At 36.7% G+C, this 17,844-nt stretch overlaps 1 protein-coding gene across 1 annotated transcript in view; it reads left to right on the top strand.

The window, feature by feature from the left end:
• Positions 1-17,844, top strand: part of CEP192 (centrosomal protein 192) — a 77,958-nt gene that overhangs the window by 31,541 nt on the left and 28,573 nt on the right. Inside the window, exons 25-37 of the mRNA XM_068672824.1 lie at positions 34-1,066; positions 1,188-1,314; positions 2,670-2,841; positions 3,818-4,715; positions 6,447-6,595; positions 8,452-8,682; positions 9,901-10,026; positions 10,953-11,096; positions 11,317-11,380; positions 12,626-12,765; positions 12,907-12,999; positions 14,045-14,160; positions 16,279-16,446. Of these exons, the coding sequence (XP_068528925.1) occupies positions 34-1,066; positions 1,188-1,314; positions 2,670-2,841; positions 3,818-4,715; positions 6,447-6,595; positions 8,452-8,682; positions 9,901-10,026; positions 10,953-11,096; positions 11,317-11,380; positions 12,626-12,765; positions 12,907-12,999; positions 14,045-14,160; positions 16,279-16,446 (3,461 nt within the window). The remainder of the gene's footprint in view (positions 1-33; positions 1,067-1,187; positions 1,315-2,669; positions 2,842-3,817; positions 4,716-6,446; positions 6,596-8,451; positions 8,683-9,900; positions 10,027-10,952; positions 11,097-11,316; positions 11,381-12,625; positions 12,766-12,906; positions 13,000-14,044; positions 14,161-16,278; positions 16,447-17,844) is intronic.

Genomic DNA, 17,844 nt, shown 5'->3' with positions numbered 1-17,844 from the left:
ATTTGGTGCTTAACCCATTTTCTTTTGTTGTAGGATGGAATTCATGAGGACAAGGTGGAAGGTGGCTTATGTAATCATTCTGATTCTGTCCTGAGTATTAGCACAATTGCATCTGCTATTGCGAATGCTTCCTGCAGTGCTGATCCTACCCAGCTAGCTGCTATGATGATGGCACTCTCAACTAAAAATAAAAAAACATGTTTCCTTCCTGGAATTATTAAAGAGATGGAGCTCTCCGCTAATCACACGTTACCTAACAATGTCGAAAGCAGTGCATTTGATATGGAAAAATACCTTAGAAAGACAGATGAGCTTGGACATGAAAGTGAATATGAGAGTATTGCGAAACACGACGCATCTGTCCAGAACTTTACGACTGATGGCTCTTTACTGAGTAAAGTTAGAAATAAAGATGCTTTTCTAGAAGACTTGTTAAATGATCATAATGAACAGCAAGAAGTAGATAAGCGATTTCTGGATTATTTTCATGCAGAAAATGATACTCAGAATATCTGTAATCCATCTGATGTTTCCAAGCATGAGGACAGGACTACAAATAGTGTAAAATGTTCAGAAAAGTTGACAGATTTATTAAATAGTAAACATTCACGGTCTTTAAGTGCTGACCTTACATTAGATACACTTGGTACCCGCTCACCTACAAGAAATGATGCACAGACATGTGGAACTCCTTTATCAGCAAAAACAGAAATGTCACAGAGAAGTCTGTTTGCTCACCAGACTGACAGTCTTACTAGCAGATGTTGTACAAGGGAAGATGCAGAAACAGATCAAGCAACAAATGCTGTTCCTGAACCACTTAATGGTTTGGAGAGAAGTACAGGAAACACTGTGTCACTCAGCAACTTAAAACCTGCCAAACAATCTGGTAAATATGTCTTAGTAAGTCCTACAAAAGCAAAGCCTGTGCAGAAATTGAACTTGGATGAGAAGAAGCAAAGTCCAAAAATAGAGAAGAGAAACAAAGAGGCCAGTACTGCTTGCAGTGGGAATGTGAAACATGTAACTTTTGAGAAGCTCTCCCTGACTTCCCAGGATAGTAATGGTAAGTGAATCTGAAGAGTAGTCCAAAAAGGCAAATGTAACCAGTTATAGAAAAGGCTTTTCCTGAAAACAGACTTGTATCCTGTGCTTAAACTTGTTATTCAATTCTGCTTATTTACCAGAACATCAGCCTGTTCTTCCTGAATGTGACTTGCAGCCTTTAGAGGATGAGCAGTATAGCTTCAGACCTTCAACTTCGCCCCTAATACACTCTTCTCCTAGTGATGCTTCTGGAACAGCATTTTCAGGGTAAATGTCTCAGAGCAGGTTATAAGAATTGCTAGTGCTTCATGAGGATTGCTGAGTGATCAAGTTTTAATTGTAGTTTTGTCCTTGACCTTTATGTTTATACCTTACGTTTATACTTCTTTATTAAACTATGACATCATTCTTAGACATAACCTTTCTTTTTGCTTTTAATGTGTATATGGGGGAACAATCTTAAGCAATTGTTAACATTTTATTTTCTTCACTGGCATGATGAGAGAGATGATGGACAGGCATGTGGCTGTTTGTGCTCAGGATTGTCCAGTAAAGCAAGAATACAAAATAACCAGCATGTTAGCTAGTCAGATTCTTTAGATAACTCACAAAAATTTGGGTATAAAATACTCTATTTACTTTTAACTGTTATTCTAGTGCAATTCATCTACTACAAATGAAGCTATTTGGTTGGTGATTTGTATTTCAGTCACTTTCATTCTCAGGTTCATATTACTGCTTGTGAGAGAGGGTGGGCTGAAATATTTGTATTGTTTTTGAATGCTTCATATTTTGAAGCTGCATCTTGTGTCAAAGATTTCAGGAGTTCTTAGCAACTGAAAGGGTAATGTTATTTAAATGGTCTTCAGTAATAAGAAGCGCTATATAAATAATAAGATTACTACTAAGCCTGTCATGTAGTCTTAAACATATACTACAACCAGTAGCCAGTGCCTATGTATGCTGTCCCGAAAAGAAGAGGTATTAAATTGTTTGCCTTAACTTTTTAAGTTCACTGCTTGATATTTAACTACAGTTAGGATGTGGTTTGTGACCTTAGAATTACACTGTTTGGCATTTTTCAAAAATCAAAAAGTGCAGAAGTATTTGTATTTATACAAGTGTGTTTCTTTCTGGTTAAAGTTGCCAGTGACTTCGAGTGTTTTCATGGTACTCGATGCATTTTGTCAAACATGAGCACCTATATTTTTATGTGTGTGAGATGAAGAGAAACTCAGCAGTGAAGAGGAAATACTGATATGTGATGTCTGGGATGTTGAATGATTTCATTCGGCATTCTTTGATCTAATTGGATAGAAGTATACTTATTTCTTTTAATAACTTACAGTGGTTTTTCTATGACCTTATCATCTGAGTGCAGCTTTGGAACTCTGATGCTTTGTCTTATGAACTTATATTTAGTGAAAACGAGCTTCATTTACATGAAAGCCAGACCTTGTAAAGGTTATTTAATAGCTGATATTTTCACTTCTATTGACTGCAGTAAGCAGAATGATGAAGTAGATTGATTTTAAAATAGTCTAGCCATATTATATAGCATTCATCGGGTGCATCATCAGAAATGTATTGTAATGCCAATGTACTTCGAATTTGTTTTTCAGGTCTGAAGCTGATTTTACTTGCACATCGCATTATCCAAAATCTCCTTGCAAGGAGAATACACTACCTCAGTCAGTTTATTCAAGCCCGAGCATGAGCAGATTAACGTATGTCTCCGCATCTGACAGTACACTTAAAAACACAGCTGTAACGCGTGATCCACAGACACACTGGGTAAGAAGATCTTGATCTGTAATTATGCATTAATTCCCTTTCTTAAAAAACACCCACCTCCCAAAATGAACTCTTAAATGGTGAAAATAAATTTTAACAGTTCATTAGAAAAGCCTTAAGGGTTTCAGAACAGCTTAGTACATACTGTGCACGGGGAAAAGGTATTCTGCTTCTCCCTCTTCTCTCACCCACTCCTGAGTTTTTAGAAATTTAAATTCTGAGCTAGATTTTGATTAATCACAAACCCTAGTAAATGTAAACATAATCAAACATTCAAAGAACTACTAACCTAAGAAGAAAAAAGTTTGTGGGTTTTCTCCTTGCATTTTTCTGTATTGCTTATTGAGTCATTCTGTTCTTGGAACACAGTGCAGCATTCCGTAGCAGTTTGCAGCATCTATATCTGCTTTTGTCACCCCTGAAGCTCCCTTTCTGCTCAGCTTCAGCTGTTGGGAAGAATACTTTTCTTACCCAACCCCCTGAGAAATGTTTATAAACTCCTGTTTTAACTTAACTTAAATGATTTCAGGACTGAAAGCACCATTTATCTATCTCTGACAATCATTCTGACTGCTCTTACTGCTTTAGCAAAGAGTGTACTCTAAGAATGATACTTCTGTTCAGACTTGTGGTCTTATGCTGATTAAGATGATTAGTATTCTATTATCTCAGTCAATTGGTTCCTTCAAATCTGGAATCTTTGTTATGCCACCCCTGCTCCAAACTGTGTATAAATGTGGATGGAATTTAAACACAAATAAAAGCCAAAAACCTCTCTGATAGCATCCATCCCAGTGGAAACTTTCAAGTGAGGAGCCACAGATGTTATAAAAACAAAACTCCAGACAGGACTTGACAAACTTGATTGCTTATGTTGGATACAACACTGGTATTAGTTTCTGTCTCATAAACGCTATTTACTTTTCTAGAATTTATAATACTTCTAATAATATTGTATATTCTATTTGCTCACTAGAGTGAAAATGCAAGTGAACTTAGTACAACAATAATTCGAGCCAGCCCAACACCTTCACAGGAACATGCCAATGAAAATGTAGAAGACTACTTGTGCCAAAGAAACCGAAAAGGAGTGCTGTTTAATGTTGATGAAAAATCAGAAGAAAATGATCTTGCAGCTAGTAAAAGAAAACGTGAAGATGAAGTACAGGGCCAGGAACTGTCCACGGAAGGTTTACCAAAGAATGAAAAGCCACTTGCATCTATTCCTTCAAATGTAGCAGCAAATCATAAAGAGTTAGACCCTGTTAAATCAGCTTTGTCAAGTAAATTTTGCAGCTTTGAGCCACTTTCTGTTAATGTTGATGCAGAAGCGTGGCAGGATCCTACAAACAAAGCACAGAGACAAGGATTACCATCCTTAAATGTATTACCTATGTTTCCTGGCCTAAGAACTTATATTCCATTAAATCAAAACTCATCTGGTGAACAGTATATTCCTATAACAAGCTTTAAACCCCATGTCACTACCTCTGAAAGCCAAGCAATTTCTTCTGTTCCCACGTTGCTTACAGGACGTTCTCTTGCAACGACTCCATTTGTACAACAGCATCTGGGAAATATGCCATCTACTGGAAGTACAGTTCTGTCTCAGTTTCATGGCTGCAGCTCTGCAGGTTTTGGCCTTCCAGCAGGGCTTCCTTGCTCTACTCTCCCAGCAGGACATGTGGAGAATCCAGTTCCAGTAGGAATTCCTTTGGGTTCAAATCTTGGTCCTGGCTCTTTGGGTGCAGCTTCACTTTGTAATCCACATTCTGCTTCCTGGAACAAGAATATCTTAAACCTAAAATCATTTGCTGGACAACCTCTTGGAACTAGTAGAAAAGAGTGGGACTTTTCAATGTCACCTGGTCTTGGTAAGGCTTTTTAAAAGTATGCTGAAAACATAGCTTTGGAGAAGAAAGGCTAAAATTATTACACAAAGACTAGTAAATAAAATTAATGTGGCAGTATATTAAGGGTAACCACAACTATTGTTTATGCACCTTTGATACGTTTTAAAATGGTATTGCTAGTTTTTTTAAAACTAGTTTTCTACTTTTCATGTTTTCTAAATTCAATATAAATTTTTATAGTCCTTCTAATGGTCTTAAAAGGTATTTTTCGTAGTCTAAAGAGGCTAGATTTCAACATGCCAAATTTTTACAACTGCTTAAAGGCTCTAGCACTTTCTTTGATCTCATAAGGAAGAGAAATCCTAGTTGCAGTTAGGGAAGACAAATCATGCTCTGGAAATTCAGTTGTGTTTTAGCTGGAAAGTAGAAGGCATTTATCTCTGTAAGTCATCTTTGTATTAACAGCCAAGTAAGCTGAAAAATCCCAAGAGGAAAGTGGAGAGCTTAAGCTTTTTTCTAGTTATGAAAGGGGAAAGAAAAGCTGCCAATCTCCTTCTGTACTTTATGCTGTTTCTCTGTATCTTGACTTACCTCTAAATCAAAGCAATGTAAAATATTTCACTTCAGAGATTTTTCTTAGTCTGATCTATTTAGTTGTTTTTTTTTTCTGATTTTTTTCTAGTTAATTCTTTGAGATGAAATGACAACCTAGTGGGGTTGAAGGTTTGTATTTGTAATAGTCTGTAGGTGATTTATTACTCATCTTTAATTGCTGACTTCTTGTACTTGCTTTTGAACTTCTCTGAATATCTGTGCAGTGTAGACAGGATTTTTTTGGCAAATTTGACTTTTTGAACTTGTAATTAAATTCCAGTGATGTTAGTCTTAGTTCATGTTTTCACCTTCATGTTTGTGTTTGAATTTTCTGGTTTGGAGGATTAATAATAATTTGTGGCCTTAGACTATTGTTCAAGTACCTAAAATTTTACTCCAGGTAAAGTTGTACATGTGTCTTCCTAACTGAGAAGTCAATTTTTTTCATTAGACATGAGTACCTATTAGTGGGTTTGTGGATAATTGATCTTTGGCATGCCACAGAACTCTTACTTCATTTTGTTGTCATTATAATGTTGCATTTCGTCTGAAAGAGTTATTTTGAATATTGTAGAAGTAAGGACCTCCTGGAAATAAAGTATTTGAATTAGGATTTCTTGTCGATTTGGAGGTGACTTTTGATGGCAGCATTTCCACAGCAAAAATCTATGCTAGGAATTCTCAGTGTTTTCTGTAGCAAAAGGTTGCCTAAACAGCTTTTTTAGGTAGCAGTTCTACTTTAGTAGAGGAAGAGAAGTCTTTTTTGGTCACATTAAATGTTCTAAAGAAGTTGTGATATTGATGCTTGTATTTTTGTCATTTGGGCTACTACTGATTAAACTGTGAAAACTGAGTGTTTTATACAAGGTGTGTGTGTCTGTACGTACCTTGTGGGTTAGTGACTGCATGGGATGTCTTATTTAAGTATTTTTGTATGTGATACTTGAATTCCAAGTTACATGCGAAGAAGAAATGTCTGATTAAAATCGTGGCTATCAGGCTGGTGGAAAACATTCTGATGTAAACTGTAGGAGTTGAATGTTTCCTTCATACAAGGAAGCATTTGGCAAATGGGTTTACGAATTGATGTGGTGACAGCCTGAGTGCTGATTTGCTTGTGGATACTTGGACCTAACAGGAGCGTACTTTCTTCCGAAGGATACGTAAAAGTACCAGAAGAGCTGAAGTTCCCTAATGCCTGTTGTGTGGGAATTGCCTCACAGACTGCTCTTAGCATCTTTAATCCAACTGAACGGTGGCTGCAGGTCAGCATTGGAATACTCAGTATTTCAGTAAATGGGGAAAAGGTAAGAGTTTTTTTTGTTTGTTTGTTTTTAAATAGAATTATAAGCATAACGCTGTAACCTTATGAGACGTCATATGGTAAAATTAGAGCCCTCTAGAGAATTGTAAGTTCTTTCTGTTTTATAGTTAAGGTAGACAAAAGCAGTAGTACCCTCTTTCAGGCAGGCCACCTGACTTATTCTACTGAGTAGGAATAGTAGGTGTAAATGCAACATGATGGGGTTGACTGTAAAATTGTTTTGCGCATGTGAATTGTGGTGAGTTTTAGCTTCCTACTCATTAGTTCCCATCTTTGTGTGGAAGTTATCCCTAGAAATGTAGCAACTGTCCTCTGTGGGGATGTTTCTAAAACTGTTTTTGGAGTTTGCTCCCATTTTTCTCAATCTCTGAATCTCGTGTGACAGAATAAGGACAATTTGGAGCAGGCTTCAAGCTAGATGGCTGTGGGTTTTATGTATCTTGTAGGCCATAAATTGGACATCTTGGACTTTTCCATGTACTTGTGTTGGCACAGTAATAGTTTCAGACAGAAAAGATCTCGAGAGCATGCAAGTGACTTAGATTAAAAGTCTACCAGTACTATTTGCTCCACTGATGAATACTCTTTGCAGAGGAGAATACGGCAACAGGACAAGCATAGTATGCTTTGTGCTTCTGACAACTGGACATATGGGAACTTAGGAGCTAGGTGTTACTTCTGCCCATAGCTCTTAGTGGACTGTTCTCTATCTTGCTAATCTTTTGAAATTGTTTAGGGACATCCATAGTTCAGTTCAGTTGTAGATTCTATGCAGTATAGCTTTTTTGACTTTTTTTTTTGAATCTGCTTCTTGTTTACTGGTCCTTTTTACTAAGAGATACCAGACAATAATTCATTTTGTGGGAGTTAGAAGCTGTAACGTATAAGCATATTGTACATATGGATCCATAACATATTTCTTGTTATGTTTATTTTCTAGCAGGTGTAGCACATGTTTTTCTTTCAGGAGAATGACTTCTGTTTTGTTGTCATTTCCTTTGTATATTTCCTCTTAAAACAAAAAACAAACAAAATCACTAATCCACAAGTCTGTTTTTGTGTATGTATAGATGTATATAGAAATAAGATTTTTTTTAACATTTTCACAGTTGCTCAGTATCACAAGGCTCTTAAGCAACTATTCAAACCTCAGATTCTCGTGTACCGGGTGATTTTTTTCATGAAATTACTGAATGACATTCACATCTTGTATGAAGAAATAGATGTATTTAATTTTTTTGCTCCACAATGTAATTATTTTTTTTTTCAGTCAGGTTACCTCAAAGATGCACAGAGTCTGACTTGCAGAGTGTCACTCCTGCTTGCAAATTATATATGAATATGCTCAACAGAAACTTTAAGACATTTGTACTAGGATTTACTGCTGATCTCCATCCTATCAACCTTTCCCTTAATCTTGCCTCACGCTTCTTCCTCCCATCTTTGGCCAAAAGCACCAAGTAAAATTGGTGTCAGTTAGTTATTTTGCTGCTGATTTTTTTTTTTTCAAAATCAGCACTCTACTTAAAAATTCACTTTCAAATATAATAAATACTATCAAATATAATAAGTACTATAATCCCAATGCTAATCTTCCAGTAGATGCTGGAAAGAAACCCCATCAACTTTCTGGCTGACTTATCTAACTTGTAAAACAAATGCCTACAGTTGGGTGAGATGGAAGTGGGACATAATTATGATGATGCAAGAATTAATGTTGAACAAAAAGATGTACAAGATGTTTGTGCTGAGCAGTGGTGCCAGATGAATATAGTATTTTGAAAGAAGCTGTCCTCCAGCAAAAGGCCTGTTGAAATTGACATAGATTTTGTTTTTCAGATGGATCCTGCGAAATATCAATGTCTTGTGTTCAAGAACAAAGCAATCATAGGACCCCATTCTACTGATGACCTGAAAATACTTTTCTTACCTTGTCATGTGGGGATCTTTCAGTGTATTCTCAGTGTTTCATCTTGGCCAGTTTCTGCAGATGCTGAGACAATCGTTCAGGCAGAAGCTTTGGCAAGTAGGGTAGTTCTGACAGCAGTTGCTGAAAATCCTCATTTAGAAGTAAGTAGCCAGTTGTTGTGTTTTTTAATTGTACTTTTATGAATAGCTTAATGGCTGTGACAAAGAATAGGAATGTGAAGTTGTTCCTCAAAGGAACCTAAAATTTCTGATGTTAGGGATGGGTAGGGAATATAAAAGAATATTTTTTAGAAACTTATAACTACTTAGGAAGTTTTAATTATGGAAGAGCACCTAGCTGAACATGAAGAATTCTTATACAGCTGACTGAAAATAATAAAACGGTACTACTTTTTCCATTAATAAAAGAATGGATGAGGTCTTTAACGTCTAATGCTGTCTCAGTATATATTACCGACTATGTTGGATATCATTTAGCATTAAAACATGGTGAAAAGCATTCCAGCTGTAAGTTTCATTTTTTCATTTTTTAATTACATGAAGTGGGTTTTGTTGTGGTTAGTTATTCCTTTTGGTTTGTTTATGGCTGTAGAGAATCTTTTCTTTCAGACTAGTTCATAATTAAAAGTAAATAGGTATATGGAATATACCTTTATCTTTTGTCTTACCATAAAAACAAACAAACAAACAAAACAGCTAGATGGGAAGTAGTATATTAAATCCAAATTTAATTATTGGAGTTATGCGGTTGTACATTTAAAACTCTGGTCAGGCAGAAGTGTGCATGATGCTACTTTTGGAGGAGTCTCAGCAAACTATGTGGTTGTCTGTGACCTTGCTGACAAAAGTCAAATCGTTAGTATATTAATCACAGCTAGCAAATTTTTTCATCTTACACTGAACTGTTAACCTACTTGGCCTAAGTAAACATTTTAAACAAGTTTTAATGATATTCTAGTTGAATATGTATGAATAGATACAGTATTTTCATACTTCCGTAAATCTGAATTTAACTTTCAATGTAACTTTTCGTAAGTAGTTTGACAAAATCCATCATTGTCCATGTTCTTCATTCAAACTTGCTCCATTTTTAAATTGAAAGTAAACCATACTATACCTCTACATACCTTGTTACATTATTGAGATGGTGAAATGTACCAAATAAAAGCTGTGTTTTGCTACAGATCACAGCACAAAGTATTTTTATACAAACAAAATTAACCCCTCTTTATTTTCCTGAAGTTTAACTAGCTAAAAATATTACAGTTAACATAATGTGTGTAGCATCCTGCTGCTTTTGTATGCTGGTGCATTTGGCACTTTTCCTTCCTTATAATTTCTGCTTTGCCTTAAAACCAGGTGGAAACAGGAGAACAAGATTATCTGGATTTTGGTGACTTGACTTCTGGCAGTTGGAAGGCTCTTCCACTAAAACTTACCAACAAAACCCATGCTTTTGTGCCAATTAGACTGATTATTAATGCAGTAAGTACAGCAAACATCTTGTATGTGAAAGTTAACTTCTTGCGATACTGAATTTTAATAGAACCCTTTTTGGTTTATATGTAAGTAGGAAATATGCCCTTGACACTAGATGTAAAAATCCCAAAGAGTCTAAAGTTAGTAAGGAAATAACTCTTGCAGGGTGATAATCTGGTTCAGCTGTAACGGTACCAGCAAAAGTGCTTCTGGAAGAAGTCGAACCTCTTCTTTTTCTTTCCCCCCTTCTGTAAATGGGTACAGCCACAGCCTGTCCCTGTGTTGCCTGACTCAGTAGCGCAGCAGACAGCAAAAGAATTGTGTTGCCTAAACCTTCCTTTAGAGAAGATGTAGGAACTATTGAAGTGGCACGTGCTGTTCAAACAGCTAACGACTGAAACAAGCAGCTTTGCTTCACAGCAAGTTGAACAAGTTCTGTGCTCCTCTGCAGGAGTGTGAGTGGGACTCTGCCTGCTCTCTCCCACTTGGCAGGAATGCCCTGCGTTGTAGGGTACAACATGCTCCCCTTTGCATCTCTGTGGCAATGCAGATTCTGTGTTGGTGGCTATACTGGCTGCTTTCTGTGCTGTCTTGTTCCCTTATGTGGGGACAGCAGGGGAAGGACTGGCCTTACGTTAAGGTTGGATCATTGCTTCAGTGACTGGGTCAGGTTTGGCCTTGCATAGCCAAACTTCTCAAAGCCTTCCACTAACCATTGTCTCCTTTTACTGCAGAAAGGTTTCTGACTATTTTTAGCATGTTTTCTGGACTGTAGTATACCAACTGAAACTACAGATTAAAATAATTAATCTTTAATTATTTTATCAGGCTAGTTTTACGATTTAGAAATAGCCTTACATTTCTCAGCTCTGTTAGTATTCTTGTTAGTGACAATGAGTTTTAATACATTAAAAACTTTATTTTGTGGACAGAATGCAGTAGCTTGGCGTTGCTTCACGTTTTCCAAGGAACCAGTTAATTCTCCTAGTGAGCAGTCATTCCAAATGGATACAGTTTCTCAGATATCAGCTCCATCAGTTGTAAATCATGTGATACATGCAAGTTATGATGGACAAGTAAGTGGTTTGAGTTGACTGATTCTCACTGTTACTGTCTGAAATGAGTTGTGAACATCTGGATTAACAGTAATGATTTTTACAGAGCCTACCTATTTAAGTAGTGTTTTATTGCTACAAGTTTCGTTATATTTCTCTTCAGAATCTCTGTCGTTTCGTTATATTTCTCTTCAGAATCTCTGTCTATTCCATGAGATGAGTCTACCAATTTCTTTTTCAGGATCCTGAAGCTTTAACTGTTTGGGTTCTGTTCCATGCACCTAAGAAACAAATTTCTTGTTCAGGTATAGTAATCTGATTTTCATTTTTAACTAAAACAAATTTGACTTTTAATGTATGCACATGTTAAAATTGTAGAAACAGGCTGCAAATTTGAAATGAAACAGTCTTTGGTTTGTGTCCTAATGTTTTGGGTATCATGTTTAATTTTAGTTCCTGAAGGTACATACCTATATGTCTTAATCTTTTAGATGTTAACAAGGGTACTTATACTTCCATATCAGGCGGTATAAAGTGATTATCTACTTCAAAATGTGTGAAATTCCCACTTCTTTTGCTGAAGGAATTAAATAATCACTTAAGAAAATGCTATAATATAGATGAGAAATTTGAAGAAAAAAAAAACTTTTTTTTCCCCCCAGCTTCCTCTAAGCAGTAGCATATCAGCTAGTTTAGCTAGTATGCTTTTTGGTTTGCTTTAGAAAATTTCAGCCATATTTGGCAGAAAGGTAAAAATCTTAAATAGGATCCTGTGAGAGTTTACAGAATCACAGAATTTCTAGGTTGGAAGAGACCTCAAGATCATCGAGTCCAACCTCTGACCTAATGCTAACAGTCCCCACTAAACCATATCCCTAAGCTCTACATCTAAACGTCTTTTAAAGACTTCCAGGGATGGTGACTCCACCACTTCCCTGGGCAGCCTGTTCCAGTGTCTAACAACCCTTTCAGTAAAGAAGTTCTTCCTAACATCTAACCTAAACCTCCTCTGGCGCAACTTAAGCCCATTCCCCCTCATCCTGTCACCAGGCACGTGGGAGAACAGGCCAACCCCCACCTCACTACAGCCTCCTTTAAGGTATCTGTAGAGAGCGATAAGGTCGCCCCCGAGCCTCCTCTTCTCCAGGCTGAACAAGCCCAGCTCCTTCAGCCGCTCCTCGTAGGACTTGTTCTCCAGGCCCCTCACCAGCTTCGTCGCCCTTCTTTGGACCCGCTCGAGCACCTCGATGTCCTTCTTGTAGCGAGGGGCCCAAAACTGAACACAGTACTCGAGGTGCGGCCTCACCAGAGCCGAGTACAGGGGGACGATCACCTCCCTAGCCCTGCTGGTCACACTGTTTCTGATACAAGCCAGAATGCCGTTGGCCTTCTTTACCTGCAGGTTTGTGATAGGGAGAGCTTATATCAATGTCCCCCATTTAAGGGCAAGGTGTCTCACTCAGTTCAGCTACTGATCAACACGTCCATAGGAATGGCCTCTGCTGCTAGCAAACTTGTTTGAGTTTTGTGATTCATGGAGTTGTTCCTAGATCCCTTGGGTCCAGCGGATGAATTCTTGGCAAGAGTTGATGTGGAATTGGATAGTCCAGGACCTAGCAGTGTGATTAAAAGCATTCCTCTTCGAGCAAGAGCTGGAACAGCAAGGATACATGCTCCAAAGGACTTACAGGTTTGCATGTATTTACAAAGTATATTCTAAGAATAATTTGCTTCTTCTAGTAATATGTTTGTTTTTATAATACAGATTATATTTTTATATTTATTTATGTGTGTGTACACATACATACATATACACTTTTCCTTTTTCCAGACAATACATCTGTCTACTACTGTGGGTTCAACAGCCAAACAGCAGCTGCCATTGAAAAATGCTGGAAACATTGGTGTACATTTGAAAGTTAAGGTAGGCTGGCTTCTCCATCTTGAAATCATGTGTTTTGTGCCATTAATGCTGTATTTGGAAAAAATAGTTAAGCCTTGAGATCCTAGCTTAACTGGTTTATAAGTTGACATAAAGAGAATGAATGATAACAGATTAATTTGTACAATTGGAAAAAACGGATGAGAATTTTGTTTTGATGAGAAAAAACAGATGAGAATTTCAGCTTTGGTTATGTTTGTTTTAACAAATATACTTTTTGTGTATCTTAATGAATAGATTTTAACAAACTTATAACACATGTAGAAATAGTGAATACTGTACTACACAGCTGCTGTTAATTAGCTTGTGAAGTAAAGTTCCTTTAGAACAAATAGGAATATTAGCATTGGTAAACGTTTTTTATTATTATTATTTTAATAAAGCTGCGTTAGTTTGCTATGGACGGTTTGAAGGTATGCAGCTGAGTTCTTTTCAGGCATATATGTTCTCACCTGACTATAATTTGCCTGAAAATCCCTGGAGAGTGTAGTCCCAGACTGAAGGGTAATGACACATTTGAAACTAGTACTTTGAGGTCAAAAAAAGGAGCAGTCAGGTCCTATTTTACAGTTTACATAGATAATGTATATGTATAAAACAAGGCTGTGAGCACAAAATTTCTTTGAACAGGGGCCACGGAGATAGGATGCATGAGTAGTGCTACAAAACTTATGTTAATGTGATATTAAGAGTTGGTACCCTATGTTGAGGCTAGCTAGTGCTGTTACTTAGCTAGTAGTGTTGCCATATTATAGTTACTACTCAGTTCTTTAAGTCTCCTTGTGGCTCTTTTACTGTTGTATACACAATTGATGTCTTCTGCTAGAGATATTTATGCTGCCCAACTGTTGGAAGAACTTAGTTTGTACGAGATAATGTGAAAAAGTTCTGAAGCTGTCAGGTATATGTAAGTTATCTGAACTACATGTGTGGCAGAGGGACAGCCAGATTGCATTATATGTTCTAGAAGTATTTACTGCCCTTAAAATAAGCAACCTTCTCCCTTTGTACCCCCATTCACCTTCAGACATCAAATCAGGACAGCTGCTTTGCTGTTGAACCTGGCGATCTCTTCCTTCTTCCTGAAGAAGAACGAGAAGTGACTGTGATGTTTTTTCCAAAAACCGTAACATCTATACAAAGGTAACATAACTGATTTTATGCTGCATATTTTAAACAGCAATTTTAAACCTTATGGTTGTGAACAAATGAGTGTCCCCAACAGGGAACACTGTGGAGAAAAATTGACTTGTGTTGCTTTCTTGGTTCCCCATTCATGACTAGATTTTTGTTAAGGATCGCCTGTTCAGTAGATTCCCTGCCTCATTTGCTGTGCATAGCTTAACGTGTAGGCAATTTTTCCTGTCACAAATCAGCAGCTATCTTGAAACATGTTTATTGTTTTAAAAAGAAAACAGAAACCAGTAATTCCCTCAAGTCCTTTTGTGGTACTTGCTTCTAAATTACAGCAGAGTTTTAAAATACTCAGCTTCTGCAACCCCTTCAATACCTTCCCTTTCCTTCATCTAGTTGAGACAAGGGGAATACTTTATCTGTTCTGCAACTGAAAACCTGAAGCAGAGATCATCAAAAGTATTAATTTTGGATGCTATGACTGAACAGAGCTTACTACATAAATCCTGTATAATACTATTGTGTGTGTTCAACTTACAAATGGAAAACATATGAATAATTACACTTATATATAAATAGTTTATATAGTTTATAATACATATAGTTTAAAAATAGTTTAATAAATACTAGTTTAGTATAAGTAACAGTATAGTGCATATATGGTATAGTAAGTGGTATAAAGTATATACTAATAATAATATGTATAGTTTATAATAAAACTTCCTCTATAACAGAGCAAGAATAGACAAAAGAATCTCTCCAAAATGTGTTCAGCTTCACTATCTAGCTTAATTGGGCATACCCAGTGGTTTAAATTAAAAGCTGAGTTCTGTGCTAATGACAGTATGATCCTAATGGATAGGCATGCAAAGTGATTCATCTGTGCTTCCTGTGGCCTTGTGCATAACTGCTTTGCTTTACAGCCTCTAGGTGCTCAGCAGGGTTAGAACCTTTTAAGTTCACTTGCAAATGCTGCCAAATGACTAATAACCTATCTAAAGCAGTAATGAGAATTCCTCTTCCCTACTGGTGGGATACAGGACTGTCAGTAGGCATCATAGGAATTCAAGGACAGCTAGACAGAAGTTCCTGAGTTTCATTCCTGTCTTTAAGTGGGTCTATGCTATAGCAAGTACTTCAGCCTGTTCCTTGTAAGCTTGGTATCCTTACTGCCCTCTGCCTTTTTTTTTTTTTTTTTTTTTTTTCCCTCTAATGGCTTTTTTCCTCTTTTTAGCTTTTCTGAATGTCTGTTTCTTGTTCCCTGTATCATTGGTTAGGTAATTTCAATCTTTACTTCCGTCCCTATATACTTCATTTTTTTTTTATTTTATTTCTCTTCTGGTTTTCTGTCTTCATTACTTAGGTGGCACTTTGGCTTTCCTTGTTCTTCTGCTTTCTTTTTTTGTTTAGTTTTGCCTCCCAGTTTTGTTTGATAGTTTGGTTCAAATTTCCTATTCAGTGTTATCCCATTTCTTTCTAATTCATTATTTAAATCTGTACCCTTGATGCTCTTATCTGTTTCTTAGCTTTGTCTGAAGAAGGCAGTAGTCATCCACACTGCACTAGTGTCCTGTTGCATAGAGGCTCTGTCATGAGAAGCTCGCCCTATCCGTAGGCACAGTGTCCCAGGAAACAAACTGAAGAGAGGACCTTCATTTTTGTGGTTTAAAATGCTATGAAATTTTGAAACTCCTGGCTATATTGCACTTGTGAAACTTCACTGAAGCTTTACAAGCATTACAAAAGGCATTTCTTTATTGTACATAGAGACAACCAGACTTCATGGTTTCTTTCCAAGATTAGTCTGTCAAAATAACCAGAAATCAGCATGGGCAAAAAATATTTTCTTTAGTTGTTGTCTTTGAAACACTCGACTGAGCCATGCCCAGATGAAACACTTCAGAAGACAGTATGGTGTATGTGCAGCACACGTGCCTGTAGCCTGAAGGATTTAAGTTTTTTCATACTTAAAAGCTCTGCCATACTTAGTAAAATAAAAGTACATTTTCTCCTCGAGAAGGTAGTTTAAAAAGGCCTACCTATAGTATTTTTTTCAGTTATGTTTTATTTTCACCAGCTAATCTTGTTCTGTGATTGACTTAAAAATTAATTAATTCTTTCTTAAAGTGTTTTGAAAATCCTTGTTCTGCCATCTGGGCCTCAGTATGAAGTGGTGATGAAAGGTGAGGTGGAAAATAGACCCACGTCTTCAGCTGCCAGCTGCTCGGACATCCCACCCATTCTCTCCAACAAGCAGTTCATTGCTTGGGGAGGAGTAAAGCTTGGAGGATCAGTGTAAGTAAAGCTTAAAATACGTAAGTGTAATATAATATAGAATATCATGCTGTTTGCAGCACAACTTCTGTACTGTTCCTGTTCACATAATAATCCACAGGTGATAAGCTAAATTGTACACAAGTGAGAGAAGCAGTATGTTACAAATCTTATTTTTGGACAAGAATTTTTTGGAAACTAGTTGTGATCTTGTTTAAAGGCTCTTGAACAAAGAAACATGAGTTCTTGTTTAAATAATACTTGATTCTGTAAGTTTTTTGTGTGTCATGTAAGTAGAAATGTAATAGAAAATATTTTCCAGATAATATGGAAAAATTCTATTGGTTCTTATGACGACTTTCTCTTGCTAGGAATAGATCTGTTTGTCTTCAATTCATTACCATTAAGTCTAGAAGAATCCAGTCTGGTAATCTAATTTGACCATCTGAATAGCACAGTCTGTTGAGCTTCCCTGAAGTAATTTATTTGAATTTGATTGTGTTCTGATATTAAAACTACTAGTGATGGAGAATCTATTGCATCCCTAACCATTATTATTTATCCTTCAGACTAATTCTTGTCTGAATTTTTATGTAGTTTCAAGATTCAAGTTTCACTACTCCAAGATTCAGTAAAACCTTTCATAATTTTTGAGATATACTTTATTGCTTCTTTTGTGTGTCAAGATTGCAAGTTTTGCAAATCTCTAGACTTCTACGAACTATTACTTTGGGGACTAATGCACTTTCATACTGATACTGAACTTCTCAAGGAATCAGAATCATTAAGGTTGGAAAAGACCACCAAGATCATCTGGTCCAGCTATTGCCCTACTACCACTGTCACCCACTGAGCCATGTCCCTAAGCACCACGTCCAACCTTTCCTTAAATACTCCCAGGGATGGTGACTCCACTGCTTCCCTGGGATCTTACCAGTTTTCATTTTAAAGTGATCCATAGAACCACTTCTGATAGATTTTTTTTTTTTGTTGTTGATTGATTTTTATGTTGATTGTTTTTTGACTCACTAAAGCAAAAAAGGCACTAGCTCCTCTTGCAGGAGAGGCTTCCTACCTCTGAAGAAGGATCTGAGTACTTGGAAGCCTGGTCAATGCTGGGGCATAATAGAGAAGAAAAAAAAAAATCCTTTTTGATCAACCTCATGCTGCCAGGTGGCCATAACTTTCTGTGATACAATCCTATTGAAGAACACATGAAAAGGAAATATTATCCTTAATTTAGTTTTCTGCCACTGTTCCAATGAACCTGGGTTGTGCTAGTTACAAGTTTGCTTTTGCATAACTGAGTGGTTCTGGATAATCTAATAACATCTCTGTCTTAAAATGATTTTCATTTTTTATTTCTTAAAGGAATTCTGGTACTGACACAACTGCTGTGATCTTTGATAGTTCAAGTTG

This window comes from Anas acuta, chromosome 2 (genome assembly GCF_963932015.1).
Source record: "Anas acuta chromosome 2, bAnaAcu1.1, whole genome shotgun sequence".
In the NCBI taxonomy this organism is placed as follows: Eukaryota; Metazoa; Chordata; class Aves; order Anseriformes; family Anatidae; genus Anas; species Anas acuta.
This window is presented reverse-complemented; position numbering and strand designations above follow the sequence as displayed.